Source organism: Vulpes lagopus, chromosome 4, assembly GCF_018345385.1.
Source record: "Vulpes lagopus strain Blue_001 chromosome 4, ASM1834538v1, whole genome shotgun sequence".
Taxonomy (NCBI): Eukaryota; Metazoa; Chordata; class Mammalia; order Carnivora; family Canidae; genus Vulpes; species Vulpes lagopus.
In genome coordinates this window covers 49,274,718-49,287,286 of record NC_054827.1, presented here as the reverse complement: position 1 = coordinate 49,287,286, position 12,569 = coordinate 49,274,718, and the positions used below count along the sequence as shown (strand labels likewise).

General features: G+C 38.3%; 1 protein-coding gene across 1 annotated transcript in view; it reads left to right on the top strand.

The window, feature by feature from the left end:
* Nucleotides 1-12,569, top strand: part of DGKI (diacylglycerol kinase iota) — a 427,088-nt gene that overhangs the window by 234,897 nt on the left and 179,622 nt on the right. The window contains 3 exon segments of the mRNA XM_041753541.1: nucleotides 4,823-4,936; nucleotides 6,360-6,497; nucleotides 9,724-9,802. Coding sequence (XP_041609475.1) covers nucleotides 4,823-4,936; nucleotides 6,360-6,497; nucleotides 9,724-9,802 — 331 coding nt within the window.

The window sequence follows — 12,569 nt, the reverse complement described above, 5'->3', positions numbered from 1 at the left end:
CATCTTTTTTGCCAGCATGTGAGGAAATGTGACATGTACCTGGTCTGTTCAGAGAAAGCGTCAATTCACCGATCTTCCCACCCCTTGGCCGCCTCTAATGTTTGTACATTGCAGAATGAAAATACTGCTCAGAATGCACCGGGTGAGCATTTAGTGGTAGCCAAAGCAGGAGTTGGGGAGGCGGTGGCAGCACTGACCAGCTGCAGGTGGCACCGCGGGGCTGCTCAGGGACAAAACCTAGGACCCCTGGGTTTCAGAATCCAGAGGCAGGAAGGAGCTTGCAAACTGGGAAATGGTTTCACCCAATCTGGATAGTTTTCTTCAGTTGTGATAGAAAATATGCCAAGTACTGTGTTTTACGATTAATTAAATTTAACTGAAGGAGTGCTGGATGGGCTGGTGCAGACGATTTGGGGAAATGTGAAAGCCTAGTGTGCCACAAACCTGAAGCCTGGATTTCCAGAAGGAACAGGTTCCTGATAAGGGAGAGGCCCCAATAACAGCTTTTGGCCTGAAGATCTTTTATAGAGTTTTGCTTTTATAAGGACAGATACAGATGATTATTCAAAACCTTTTATGCCTCTTGCTATTTAGTATATTTGCTTACATTCTCTCTCTCTTTCTCTTTGCAGCAGTTTTCTGCTTCAGTACAGTTAGGTTTTTGATAGTCTCTGAAAGACTTTGTGATGGGTGGCAGTCAAAAGTGGGATTGATATGCCACCTTGAGGCTCCAACTTTAAGTGGCGAGGCAGGAAGAGGGCATTTGGCTTCTAGGAAACTGGACCTTTATAGGGGAAGTGAAGAGGAAGAAAAATTAAGCTTAATCACAGCAGCTAATGTTAATTAAGCATTTCCTATTTGCCAGTGCATGCTAAGTAATGTCTACACGTTATTTAATTGATAACATAATCCTAAGAGGCTTGAGAGACAGATGAGGGAAATTGGAAAAATTAAATGGTTTACCTAAACTCGCCCAACTAGCTTGTGATGGAGCCAGGCTCACTGGGATCTGTTTCTCCCTTCAGCCCTACATTCTGTTGCCTACTGAGGAAGTTGGTGTTGGCTAATATGGCTCTTGGATGAGAAAAACTATTAAGGACTGTGCAAAGCAAAGATACAGATTCACCTCTGCTAAAGAACTATGATTAGCCTAACATTGATGGCACTTGAGAGAATTTCATGACAAATCTTGGCTATGAAAGGCAGGTGACCTCTCATGACATCAGAGTTATGTGTTGATGGAATACTAAACCAGCTGATTGTATCCAGGAGAAAAATGGAATATTTGTCCACTAAAAAAGAAAGTAGGACATATTTATGCAGTTCTTTTCTTTTTAAAATATTTTATTTATTCATGAAAGACAGAGAGAGAGAGAGAGAGAAAGAGAAAGAGAGAGGCACAGACACAGGCAGAGGGAGAAACAGGCTCCATACAGGGAGCCTGATGTGGGACTTGATCCCGAGACTCCAGGATCACGCCCTGGGATGAAGGCAGGGGCTATACCGCTGAACTACCCAGGGATCCCTATTTATGCTGTTCTTAAATCAGTTGCTAAGAAAGGAGAAGATCCTTTGATTCAAATAGGTTGTTATGCATTTTCCTCTTCTGCTTAGGCCAAGTGTGAGGGACAGAGAGTGGATGAGAAGTCCAAGTGTCCTGAGGGCTCCTGCATAGTAAAGTATCATATGGATTCTTGTCCACTTTCTTTGAAAAAACAGGAACAGCATCAGAAGGTTTGAATGAGGGCTATTGTACAAATTAAAGAATTAGTAGAAGATCAATTCATGAAAGTTACAGGGCACTCGTTTCAGTCCTTTGAAAAGTATTTTTATTTCATGCACTGTGGACTAATCCCCTATCCTTCCCATCCATCTTGGTATTAGTGTTCTTCCTATGATTTAGAATTTTTCTTTGCAGGCTCCTCTTCAGAGGAGGTTAGTTTGTTGTGTTTTGTCTTTCTCTTTTCTTTGTCTGCATCCTTTCACTTCCTAGTGATCCTTATCACTTCCTAGTCATTTGCATGGTTGCCAGGACTCTGGGACTTGAGGGTTTTTTTGTAGGTGACTCAGGCACCCATCCCAGGGAGACGTTGGGTGTTGGAGGTATGTCAGTGAGCCAGTAGGAAGGTGGGCCCACTGCTAGAGACTTTGTCCCTCCAGCCTCAACGAGTCTCCACTGTCTTTGGGCTATGACCTGGTGCAGGTGTTCTTCACCCTTTTCTAGCCTCTCTCCTACTGGCCAAGAGGCCCATGAGGGGTCTCATTCATATGTGGCCTCCTGCCAGGAGGGGTTAACATTTACCCCCTATTATCAGACAGAAGCTAAACTCCTGTCTTCATCTGCTTGCCATTTTGTGTTTGGTTTGCTTCTGGTCCCTGAAGATTTATTTTTCCTATCATTGTGTCTAGAGTGCAATGTGAATTGCAAATGTGAATACATGACATTATTTTATCAGGAAAAAAGAGACTTGTTTCACCAAAGCATAAGAAAAAAAATTCTAATTTAAGTCTACCTGAAAGAAAGTAGATAGACTTGTGAGTATAATTCATAAGGAGGAGACTGAGTGTTCATCTCTTGGAGAAGTTTTAAAGAGATTGCCTTCTTTACCGGGGACATCAGACTCGATTTCCAACCGAGTTTCATCATGTTTCTGAGAGTCTCTGAGTCACAGAGCTGTTTACGTTTGTAGTCAGTGATTCCTGATTGCTAAGATTCCTGAGTTTTCATGTCTTGTTGTAGTTTATTAGAGGGATCTTACGGTGTGCAGTTCGTGCTTTTAGCAGCACAGGTACCGTAGCTAGCAGAACTATTTAGCATCTGACCTATACTTCAACAGCAAGCTTTGTTAATACCATCTGTAAAAAAACTAAGAACGTGTGGGGTCAGAATCTATGGAGTCATCTAGGAGTGACTTGCTCAGTTTGAGGGAATAGAGGGACTTCTAGATGCTTCTTTAGATCTGGATTTTTAGTTTCTCATATTGGGTGAACATGCTGGTATGCCTTTCTAGGAGGTAAACACAATGTAGGCTTCTTAATGGACAGGCAAGTTTTACTTCCTGGGAAGAAATATTGTGGTGGAGAAAGGATGGAATCTCTAGATGGAATCAAGAGACCTGATATGATTCTGATGCTGAGACTCCTAATTATTTAGTCTTGAGCAAATTACATGATCTCTTTGCACCTCAGTTAATAAATCTGCAAATTAACTGAATTTGATAGAGCAATTGCTAAGATTTCTCCAGCGCTCCAAAGATTCCAAAAGAACATGCTGATGTCTCCAGCATGGTCAGACTATATCCAGAATTAGGTTTAGGTCTTTATTTAAAGGCTCCCTGCACCAGAGTGGCTAAGATGTTAGCCTTGGTGTTTGGCATACCTAATTTTGAATGCAAGCTATACTGCATAAACGATATGATATTAAAGAGGTCATTGAATCTTCCAAGTTTTGGCTTCCTTATCTATAAAATAGAGGTGAAAATTATTTCTACCTTACAGAATTGTTCTGAACTTTAATGATATGATTACAGAGCTTTACTCAGACATCAGCACATAGAAAGCAAAGGTATGTTCCTCTCTTTGTTCATTGTAAGCTCTTTGACAGCAGCCGTGTACCTTACTTACCTTAGCCTGGCTCATTCATCTTATTTCAGTTGCTTAGTTCTGTTTTGTATGTAGTAGTGTTCAGTAAACATACTATTAAAGCACAATTTTTTAAAAAATTTGAATAGGACTCGTACAAATATAGAATATATGCATGTCAAATTTATTTAGCTCTTTAATGAGGGAACCAGCAAGATGATAAGGTTGATTTATTAGAGAAGTAGAAGAAAAGGACTATGTAGTTTATACCAAAATAATTTTTCTAAGTTTGAGACATAATTGGTTAATGGCCTTATGGAGGAGTAAAACCAAACCTTTAACATAATCGTTTATTGTCGACACTTGTATCTCCACAGTACAGAAATCTGCCCGTTAACCTACAGTCACAAAGTTCTTAGGCCTAGTGAAACACTGTTTTAGTATGACATTGGGAGGATATGCAAGTTTCTTTTTGCTATTTCCAAGTTTGGGATAATTATTCTAAATAGTTACAAGGCCAAACCTAAAGTATTATTTATCTTAGAAAAAGATTAAATGGGAATATGATTCTAGTATATAAGTATCTATTTTCTGCCTAAACTTATAATAAGTCCCTAGGACCATCCATAATTATGTTTTCATAATGTTTCATTAAGAAGAATATAAGGATGTTTAGGAAAATGCTACTAATTTCTTACATGATGCTATGGAGGGTAACCATTTAATGAATGCTTACATGGACCATATCAAGGGCTTTATATATATTTTAGTTTAATCTGTAAACAATCTTGTGAGGTAGGCATTATCTCCATTTTGAAAATCAGGTAAATAAGTCTCAGTGAGGTTAAATAATTTAATCAAGATTATGTAGCCTATATGAGCCAGAATTGAAATTCAGTCTGATTCTGAGTTTTGTATTGTTTCCAGTGCCTATGATAAACCTCCCTAAAGTTCAAACTGTTCTGAATTTTAAGGTAGATCTCAAGTTAAACATATAGTAAGTGGGTCTAGTTTTGCTTATATGACAGCACATACAAAATGGCCCTTCTCCCTATAAAGGACTCGCCATTTTGAAACTGCTTGAGATAAGTGGTCTGTTTCCTGGCCACTAGATTAAAACATATATGTTTTCAAGAAAAACCATTTCATTTGCTTTTTAAAGCTCCCTTCTTTGGAGCAAGTTGTCTTTGTAACTTACCTATCTTTCTTATATCTCTTCTGGCCCCCAAAATGTCTCTAGGTGGGCTGGATCCTTTCTATTCTGGATGAACTACAGCTGAGCCCTCAGCCTCCCGTCGGGGTCCTTCCTCTGGGGACTGGGAATGACCTGGCTCGAACTCTCAACTGGGGAGGGGTAAGAACTTTTCTAAGGGGCTGCTCATGCCATCAGGCAGGAGGAGCCTTGAATCCACAGATGTTCTAATGGAAGGGAAATGTGCTTTTATTGTCCAAAGAATAAGTTAGAATTCAGAATCAGGGAGCCCAAGCATAAGGATTTTATCTGGGACCTTCTTCAGTTTAAACCTTTAATCATCTAGAGAAGAAAGTATGGTATACAAAACAGGAGTTAGTACACAGGCTTGGAGCTTCTTGAGGTAGCCATTGGAAGGCAGTTGGGTAGGTTGGCCTCAAGTCTTCATCTAAAACAATTACACAGACCTCAACTGATCCTGACTGTGGCCCTGGCTAGAATAGCTAGTCTGGTTCAGATTACAATCCTTAAATCAAGGAGAGTTACAGCTTTTTTGGAGCATTTTGTTTTTTTGGTTGATGCCGTCATTGGCTTTGTTGGGCAGGTAGCCAGCTGTCCTTTCCACTGTAGAGCCAACTTTAAGCAAGCTTAGTGGAAGAAGTATACCTGTTACTATCTAGCCATTTTATTAATTTTTCTAGGGTGTTAAGATAGTAAGAAGACAAATTTGCTTACATATGTGGTCCCACCAGCTTTTCATCTACTCATATGAGAGATTGGGCTGGGCTCCATGAAAATTCTCTTCAGATATTAGCAGATACTGATTTGACCTTTGTGTGAATTAACTTCCCTTAGGTGATAATTATCTTCATATATTAACAGATAGTGATTTAACATTGAATGAATTAACCTCCCACAGGTCTTTCTTATTTTTTCAAGTGAGCATAGTATAAATGCATTAGTTGCTTCATGCAAATATACTTATCACTGTTAACTCCTCTCATCTACATCAATAACTTGACTATCCTTAATAATCATGCTTCAAATAACACATACTCAAGGAGTGAGTGGGTGTCTGATACAGCTGTGCTTCAGACAGACTTGCCTTAGGTCATAGAAGGAACACAGAAAGAGCTTACTATAAGGTTAGGGAGAGGTGAATGAGGTGGAAGGTTAATAGAAATAGTTGTCTATCATATACCACCTTGATTCTTTTCCTCCTTTTCCGCACACACACTTGTTCTATGTATGTCTCAGATTCCTCTATTAGGAGGCTTGGGGAATCCTGTTTTCATTCTGATAGAAGCAACCAGCCAGCATGGCCCTCAAATGCCTACCAGTGACATTGGTTGTTGATGGTGGCAAAAATTACTTCTCAACTTAAATCAGTTAGAGCAATATTTCTATGCATATTGCCTGTGACTATTGTCCTAGATTCTAACTACTTCAGGAAAACCAGTTTACCTTCCCAGCCTTGATAATTGTAAAATAAACAGAGATCTATAGCAGAAGGGCTCTTGCTTGCATGAAATTCCTTTGGCTATACTGTTCCAAGTGGCAATGGGTGTATTCTTTGATTCCTTAGGGCTACACTGATGAACCTGTCTCTAAGATCCTTTGCCAAGTAGAAGATGGGACAATCGTACAGCTAGATCGTTGGAACCTCCATGTGGAAAGAAACCCAGACTTGCCTCCAGAAGAACTTGAAGATGGCGTTTGTAAGGTGAGAGAGTTTTTTCTTCAGTGGAAGGGAACCCTGGAGCATGTACCTGAGCCACAGGAAATATACTGCTCGCTGGAGAAGCCTATGCTGATTCCTTCCTATGAGATAAGAGGATGATGTTTGAGTTTATGGCTATTAGGACTACAAATATGACACTCCTTAGTGATTCTGCCCCCATAGACTTCTAAAGATTGAGGTTTCCTACCTGCTTCCAGACCTCTGTCCTCAACTTCCACACCAAAGAGAATGTATTCATTTTCTAATCTTTCAAGCCTTGTAAATTCATAACCTATGAGAAGGTAGAAAATATGGATGGTGTAAATTCATAACCTATGAGAAGGTGGAAAAATGGTTCTGAAGCATTAGGCATATGATCTTTCAATGGAAAGATAACCTCCCAAGATTTCTAGTCTCATACTAAATATCTCTTATGTATAAGAAATATTAACTTAGTCCATTTGATTACTTGATTGAGACTTAAAGATGCCTAAATAAATATTTTGACTTAGTATTTTTCCTTCAGTGATTGAGCTTTCTTTTTTTTTTTTTTTTTTTTTAATTTTCCTCTATTTATGATAGTCACACAGAGAGAGAGGGAGAGAGGCAGAGACACAGGCAGAGGGAGAAGCAGGCTCCATACACCGGGAACCCGACGTGGGATTCGATCCCGGGTCTCCAGGATCACGCCCCGGGCCAAAGGCAGGCGCCAAACCGCTGCGCCACCCAGGGATCCCCATGATTGAGCTTTCATTTCCACCCAAGGCAAACCAAGAGACACAATTGTATATATGTTAGTATAGAGCTTCAGTAGAACATTTGGTTCTAAGTTCTGGCCTCAACTTCAGATAAATCTGACAGATTGCCAAATAACCATGTTCTGCATATTACTTTCCACTTTTCTTCTGTGATAGTGTTTTCAAGGTTTTGCATGCATAAGAACCTCCATATGCAATCTGTTAAAAATGCAGATTATGGGGCCCCAGTCCCCATTAATTCTGATTAAGTAAGTGCAGAGTTAAGGCCCTGAACCTATACTTTAAATGACATCCCTACTTTATTGGATTATGCAATTGATAGAGCCAAGATTGTCATGGATGTTTCCACTTTAAAATATGTTGAACCAGATATCCTTCCCAACTAAACCAAAACCTATTTATTCATTAACAACATGATCCTGACCAATTGTGATAAACACTCAATCTATGGCTAAGATAAGTTAAAAGGTGTTTTATTTTGTCTTCATGTTTTTTTCCCAAAACTATGATCCAGAAATTATAAGGTTTCTAACAGGTATCATGACTGCTTAGTGGATTTGCATTCATAATGTCACAATGTTGTTTGAAACCACAGGTATCATTTTGGGATATGATGTTTTTTTCTGATGTGTTTGACCTACAGAAATTCAGTAGAATATAGCCAGTATGAAAAGAATTATACCATATGGAGATTTTAAGGTCCTTTCCCCACCAAACTTAGAATGCTTCGGCCGTCAGTAGAAATCTCTATTTAAATCTCTTCCCAACAACTTAAGAAATGGAAAGACTCCTTGGTGCAGCCAGGGAGCATTAATTCAGATAATTAAAGGGCTTTGAAAACTTGGATTTTTGAGGAGATGTGTAGGAAATTGGGACAATTTTCCCTGGAAAATATGAATAAGAACTTAATAACAGACTAAGTTGGGATATTATTTAGGGAATGGTGACCAGATGTTCTCCTAAAGTTATCAGTGAATGCTAAGACATGGGTTAGAATTGTAGCCAAGAAAACATAAATGGTAGGGATGAACATATCTATGCTTTTGGCAAGATCACCAACCCTTGCTGTCATTACTAAAGCTTGGTATTTTGTTTAAGTGCAGGAACTGGACATTCTCAAATATTAAGCCAGGAGAATGAGACATGATTTTGGCATTACTCTGTGTTTTGTTTCTTCCCTGCTCTCCAGTCAGTTGTAAACATTTCTAAGGGGCTGATTTGACCTATGAGTTTATTATAAGCTCTGACTCAGGGCCTTCTGTAGGGGGTTCATTCTTTCTTTCCATTGGAGACCAAGGCAATCTGTTTTCTTTTCTTCTGTATTAATATCTCTCTTTCTGCTATTCTTCCTCTTGTTTCATTTATCTCTTAATGGGATAAAGTCCTCACTCTAGTCAAACAAAATCTTACTGATTAAGGAGCATATGAACACTTTTGATAAACTTACTTTTGAAATCTTGAGGATTAAACACTTCTAACAGAAGAGAAGTATATTTCTATCTGGAGGCTAAACCTGATAATTATCTGGAAACATTATCCAAGCTGAGATAAAATTGCTTCTCTATTTAACATTTACCTTCTACTCTGAGTTGCAGAGGGAAAAGTGGAAGAGCCACAATTTCCTTTCTAGCATTTTCCATGGGCTTTTCTAATTGTTCTAACATTAAAGCCTTAAAAGCACATGAATTTTGCAGTTATGAAGAAGGATTGTAGGTTGTATCATCTTCTTCTTTACTAAGCTTGCAGTGGTAACAGCCAGGGACCCAGAGGACTATAGGAAGACTTGTGTGTGTACATGCATCTGTGTCTGCATATTTCATGGTCTATTAAAGATACAAGATCTAATAGACTTCTGATAGATTCAAATAGATTCAGATTCAAATAGAAATCTGAAAAATACTAACAACTATGTATACATATATTTTTTTCCCCTGTAGATCAGGGATAGCTGAATGTTTCCCACTGCCTTATTGCTTATGACATATGTCAAAAATATACTTTAAAAAATTAAAGGGTAAACATTAAATATTATTCATTATAAGTTGCAGTATTAATATGCTGAATATAAATCCTCAAAAAGTTTATCCACTAATTAGCTTACACATGATCCTTCCAGTTGAATTGACTTTCTAAGTTTACTTAGTCATTCTTTGTAACTATTGCATATGTGCTTCCCTCAGCTCAATTGGACTCTCATTAATATCCACAAGAATAGTTCCCATTTAATAATTTGTTTTAGTTTCACTTGTTTCCTATACTACTTAAGATTCTTGGGAGTGTTATTTGATTTGAGCTTTCACTAATGAATTAAAAAATCACCTGTTCCTTCTATGCAAACACCTTCTACCTCGGGTTGTGACTTATCTTTTTCCCAGGGACTGCCCGAGAGACAGGTGTCTGGCCTTAGGCTTTATTTTACTCATTTTGCCCAGTTACACACCACTTCACCTCTACTTTGTTCATCATTTCAGCTCCCTCTGAATGTTTTCAATAATTACTTCAGCCTTGGATTTGATGCCCACGTCACACTGGAGTTCCATGAATCCAGAGGTGAGGACAACGTCCCATTTCCATCTCCCAGAGAGGAAGTTTCCAGCAGGTGTTTTGCATGTTCCCTTCTGCTTGCATATCACTTTAAGTATTGACAGTGTGCTTCAGTGTTGTTCATTTTAACTTTTATGATGACCCTGTGAACTAGACAAGATAGGAACTTGTTACAGATAGGACCTTGAGATCTAGTTGTTTAGGTCTCAAAGACATAAAGGATGGCACCAGATATATGTTTCAGGTCTCAGATTGCTAGTTTTTAAGTGTGACTAGAAACTTTGAAGTTAGTGAACTACTAGAAAGTGATAAAGTTTCTTTCACTCAAGTTATTAGGATATTCATAGCTTCTTGAACCACCAATTAGAAAAATCCAACACTTCATACACCAGGGCCATTGAAATTAGCAAAAATATACAAATCCTCCCTGGGTGTGCAAAAGAGACAACAGGCATCTTAGAACAATAGGGGAGCTGACCAAGTGGTTTAGGTTGAAAGAAGGGGTAATGATTGGATTGGTGGCAGAGGTGCTGGGAATGCCCATTGGACAAGCTAGAGGGGTGAATGACACTGAGTGGTAATAATTTCAAGGGCTAAAAGATATGGGAGCAAGATTAGAGAACAAACCATTTTTGAAAGAGAAATAACACAAAATAATGGCACACAGTTAAATACTTCATCAGAACATTTCCTATGCCATTCAGAGCTGAGAAAGTTTAGGATTTGGGCTTATGCTGTAAAGCCCCAATCTTCTGTGCTCATGCTCACTTACTTGGTGTCTCTTCATCTCTCTCTTAAAATCTCTTGTTAATGTAGCTATATGTCTATGCCTTTGCCTGTATCTACATCTACATCACACCTAGTACCTTGTAAATATGTTAATATATAACCAAAACCATGCCAGGCTGTAGGTTAGTGGGTGTGTTGTGAGATAAATGAGAGGGTTATTTTACTTCTTTTTCTCCAGATTCTTCAAGAGCATCAGTGGTTTTAACTCCTAGAATTTGAAATACAGAGACCTAAAAGCTAGAATTTGAATGTTCAGATTCTAGTAATAACACAGAAGAAACTCTCTTATACACTAAAGGTTAAGAGTTGAGCTGTAGGATTAAGGGTGTTAGGATACAAAATATGAGTGAAGTCCAAACCTGTAATTCTCTTACTGAATTTAGCAGTTTTGGTAGGCTTTGCCTTCCTGCTTTCATGGGGCTTTGAGGTTCAAATGCTGTGTCACATAAAAGCAGTACTGATGGAAGAGAAAGCCATAGTTTGACAGTTTGACTTCTCTCTTTGAAGAGTTAGTTGATAACAGAATACCCAAATATCAAATACCCAGATCAGAAGCACCACCACCCTCCCACCTCCTTGCCATAGGCAGGTCTTGGAGACAGATATTGAGAGAGCCCTACTTGAGGGCCTACATTTATAATCTGTTGGGCTCCCTGTATTTAAGGAGACTTAATTTGGGGCAGTAAATGGAGATTACTCATTTCTTAACCCATTTGTTTTTCTCTCATATTCTTCAGGAGACTCTGGCTCTGGGCTTCCTAATAAAATCCTTAGATTTTTTAACAATACTTATAAGTATCACCAATGCATGAATCTCCCAAAATAGATATCATGGCATGAAAAGAGGCCAAAATGAGTAAGTGGCAGACAACGAGCTCATTCAAAGGAGCCTAATATTTTGTCCAATTAATCTGACAATTTCCTCATGATACATTTCCTTGTACTCTGATGAAACTTCAGTGTCTTGGAGAGACAGGAGCAGAGACATCAAGGTGGAAAGATTGGGTTCAGAAGAGAATTCTTGAAGGAAAGTCATGGGCTTCTTTGTTTTGTTTTGTTTAGTTTTAAGCTGTGGGACTATTTCATTTATAGAGAGGAATATGCAAACTCTGGTGTATATATACATAGTTTAATATATATGTAATTATTAAACAATTGGTTAAAAGACTCAAAGTATTAGTCTTTGAATAGTTTATTGTTGAGGCTTAGTAATTTAAATGCTTTCAAGCAGTATGAAATGGTATTACAGACATTTGCCCTGAAGGTAAGCTGGAGCCCTTGTGGAAAACCAGCCACTGAAGAGCTGATAAGGGACAATTGATACTGACTGAGACTAGTCTGCAATATTCATGAAGATGGTATAGAGATTTGGTTGATATGGCTATACCAGAAGTGTGGACTTCTTAGTATCTGTTGACCTATTACTCATTTTGCATTAATTAAAAATCATTAATTTATGATGAAAAGTATAATTGCCCAAACCAGGTTTTTTTTTTTTTTTTTTACTTTTTTCTGTTTCTTTGGATTTTCCCCCATATTTTTACCTGGATAGTCAGGAAACCTCAAGCTCACCTGCAAAAGAAAAAGAAAGAGAAGGCTATATTTTCAACTTGTTTCTTTTGGTCTTAAGTGGCTATTCTCAAGCCAAGAACACTAATTGCTGACACTTCAAACTGTTCTCAAATGCAGACATTCACAGTTGGAGGCATCATGACAAAACTTGTATCATTTGCCATGAAATACTTGGAGGTTGATTCAAAGCCTCATGAGAGCCATTATAAAAAAATGAGCTTGGATAGAATAACCTATTAGGTATTAAGAAAAAGATGTGTAATGTGTGTGTGTGTGTGTGTGTGTGTGTGTGTGTACTTGGGAATTATGCTAATCTATCTACATGAAATGGGTAATAAATACAAATCTCACTAAGGCAGAGTCTTTAAAAATGTAATTGCAAAAACTATTTTTGGCATAGATGTGAAATAGC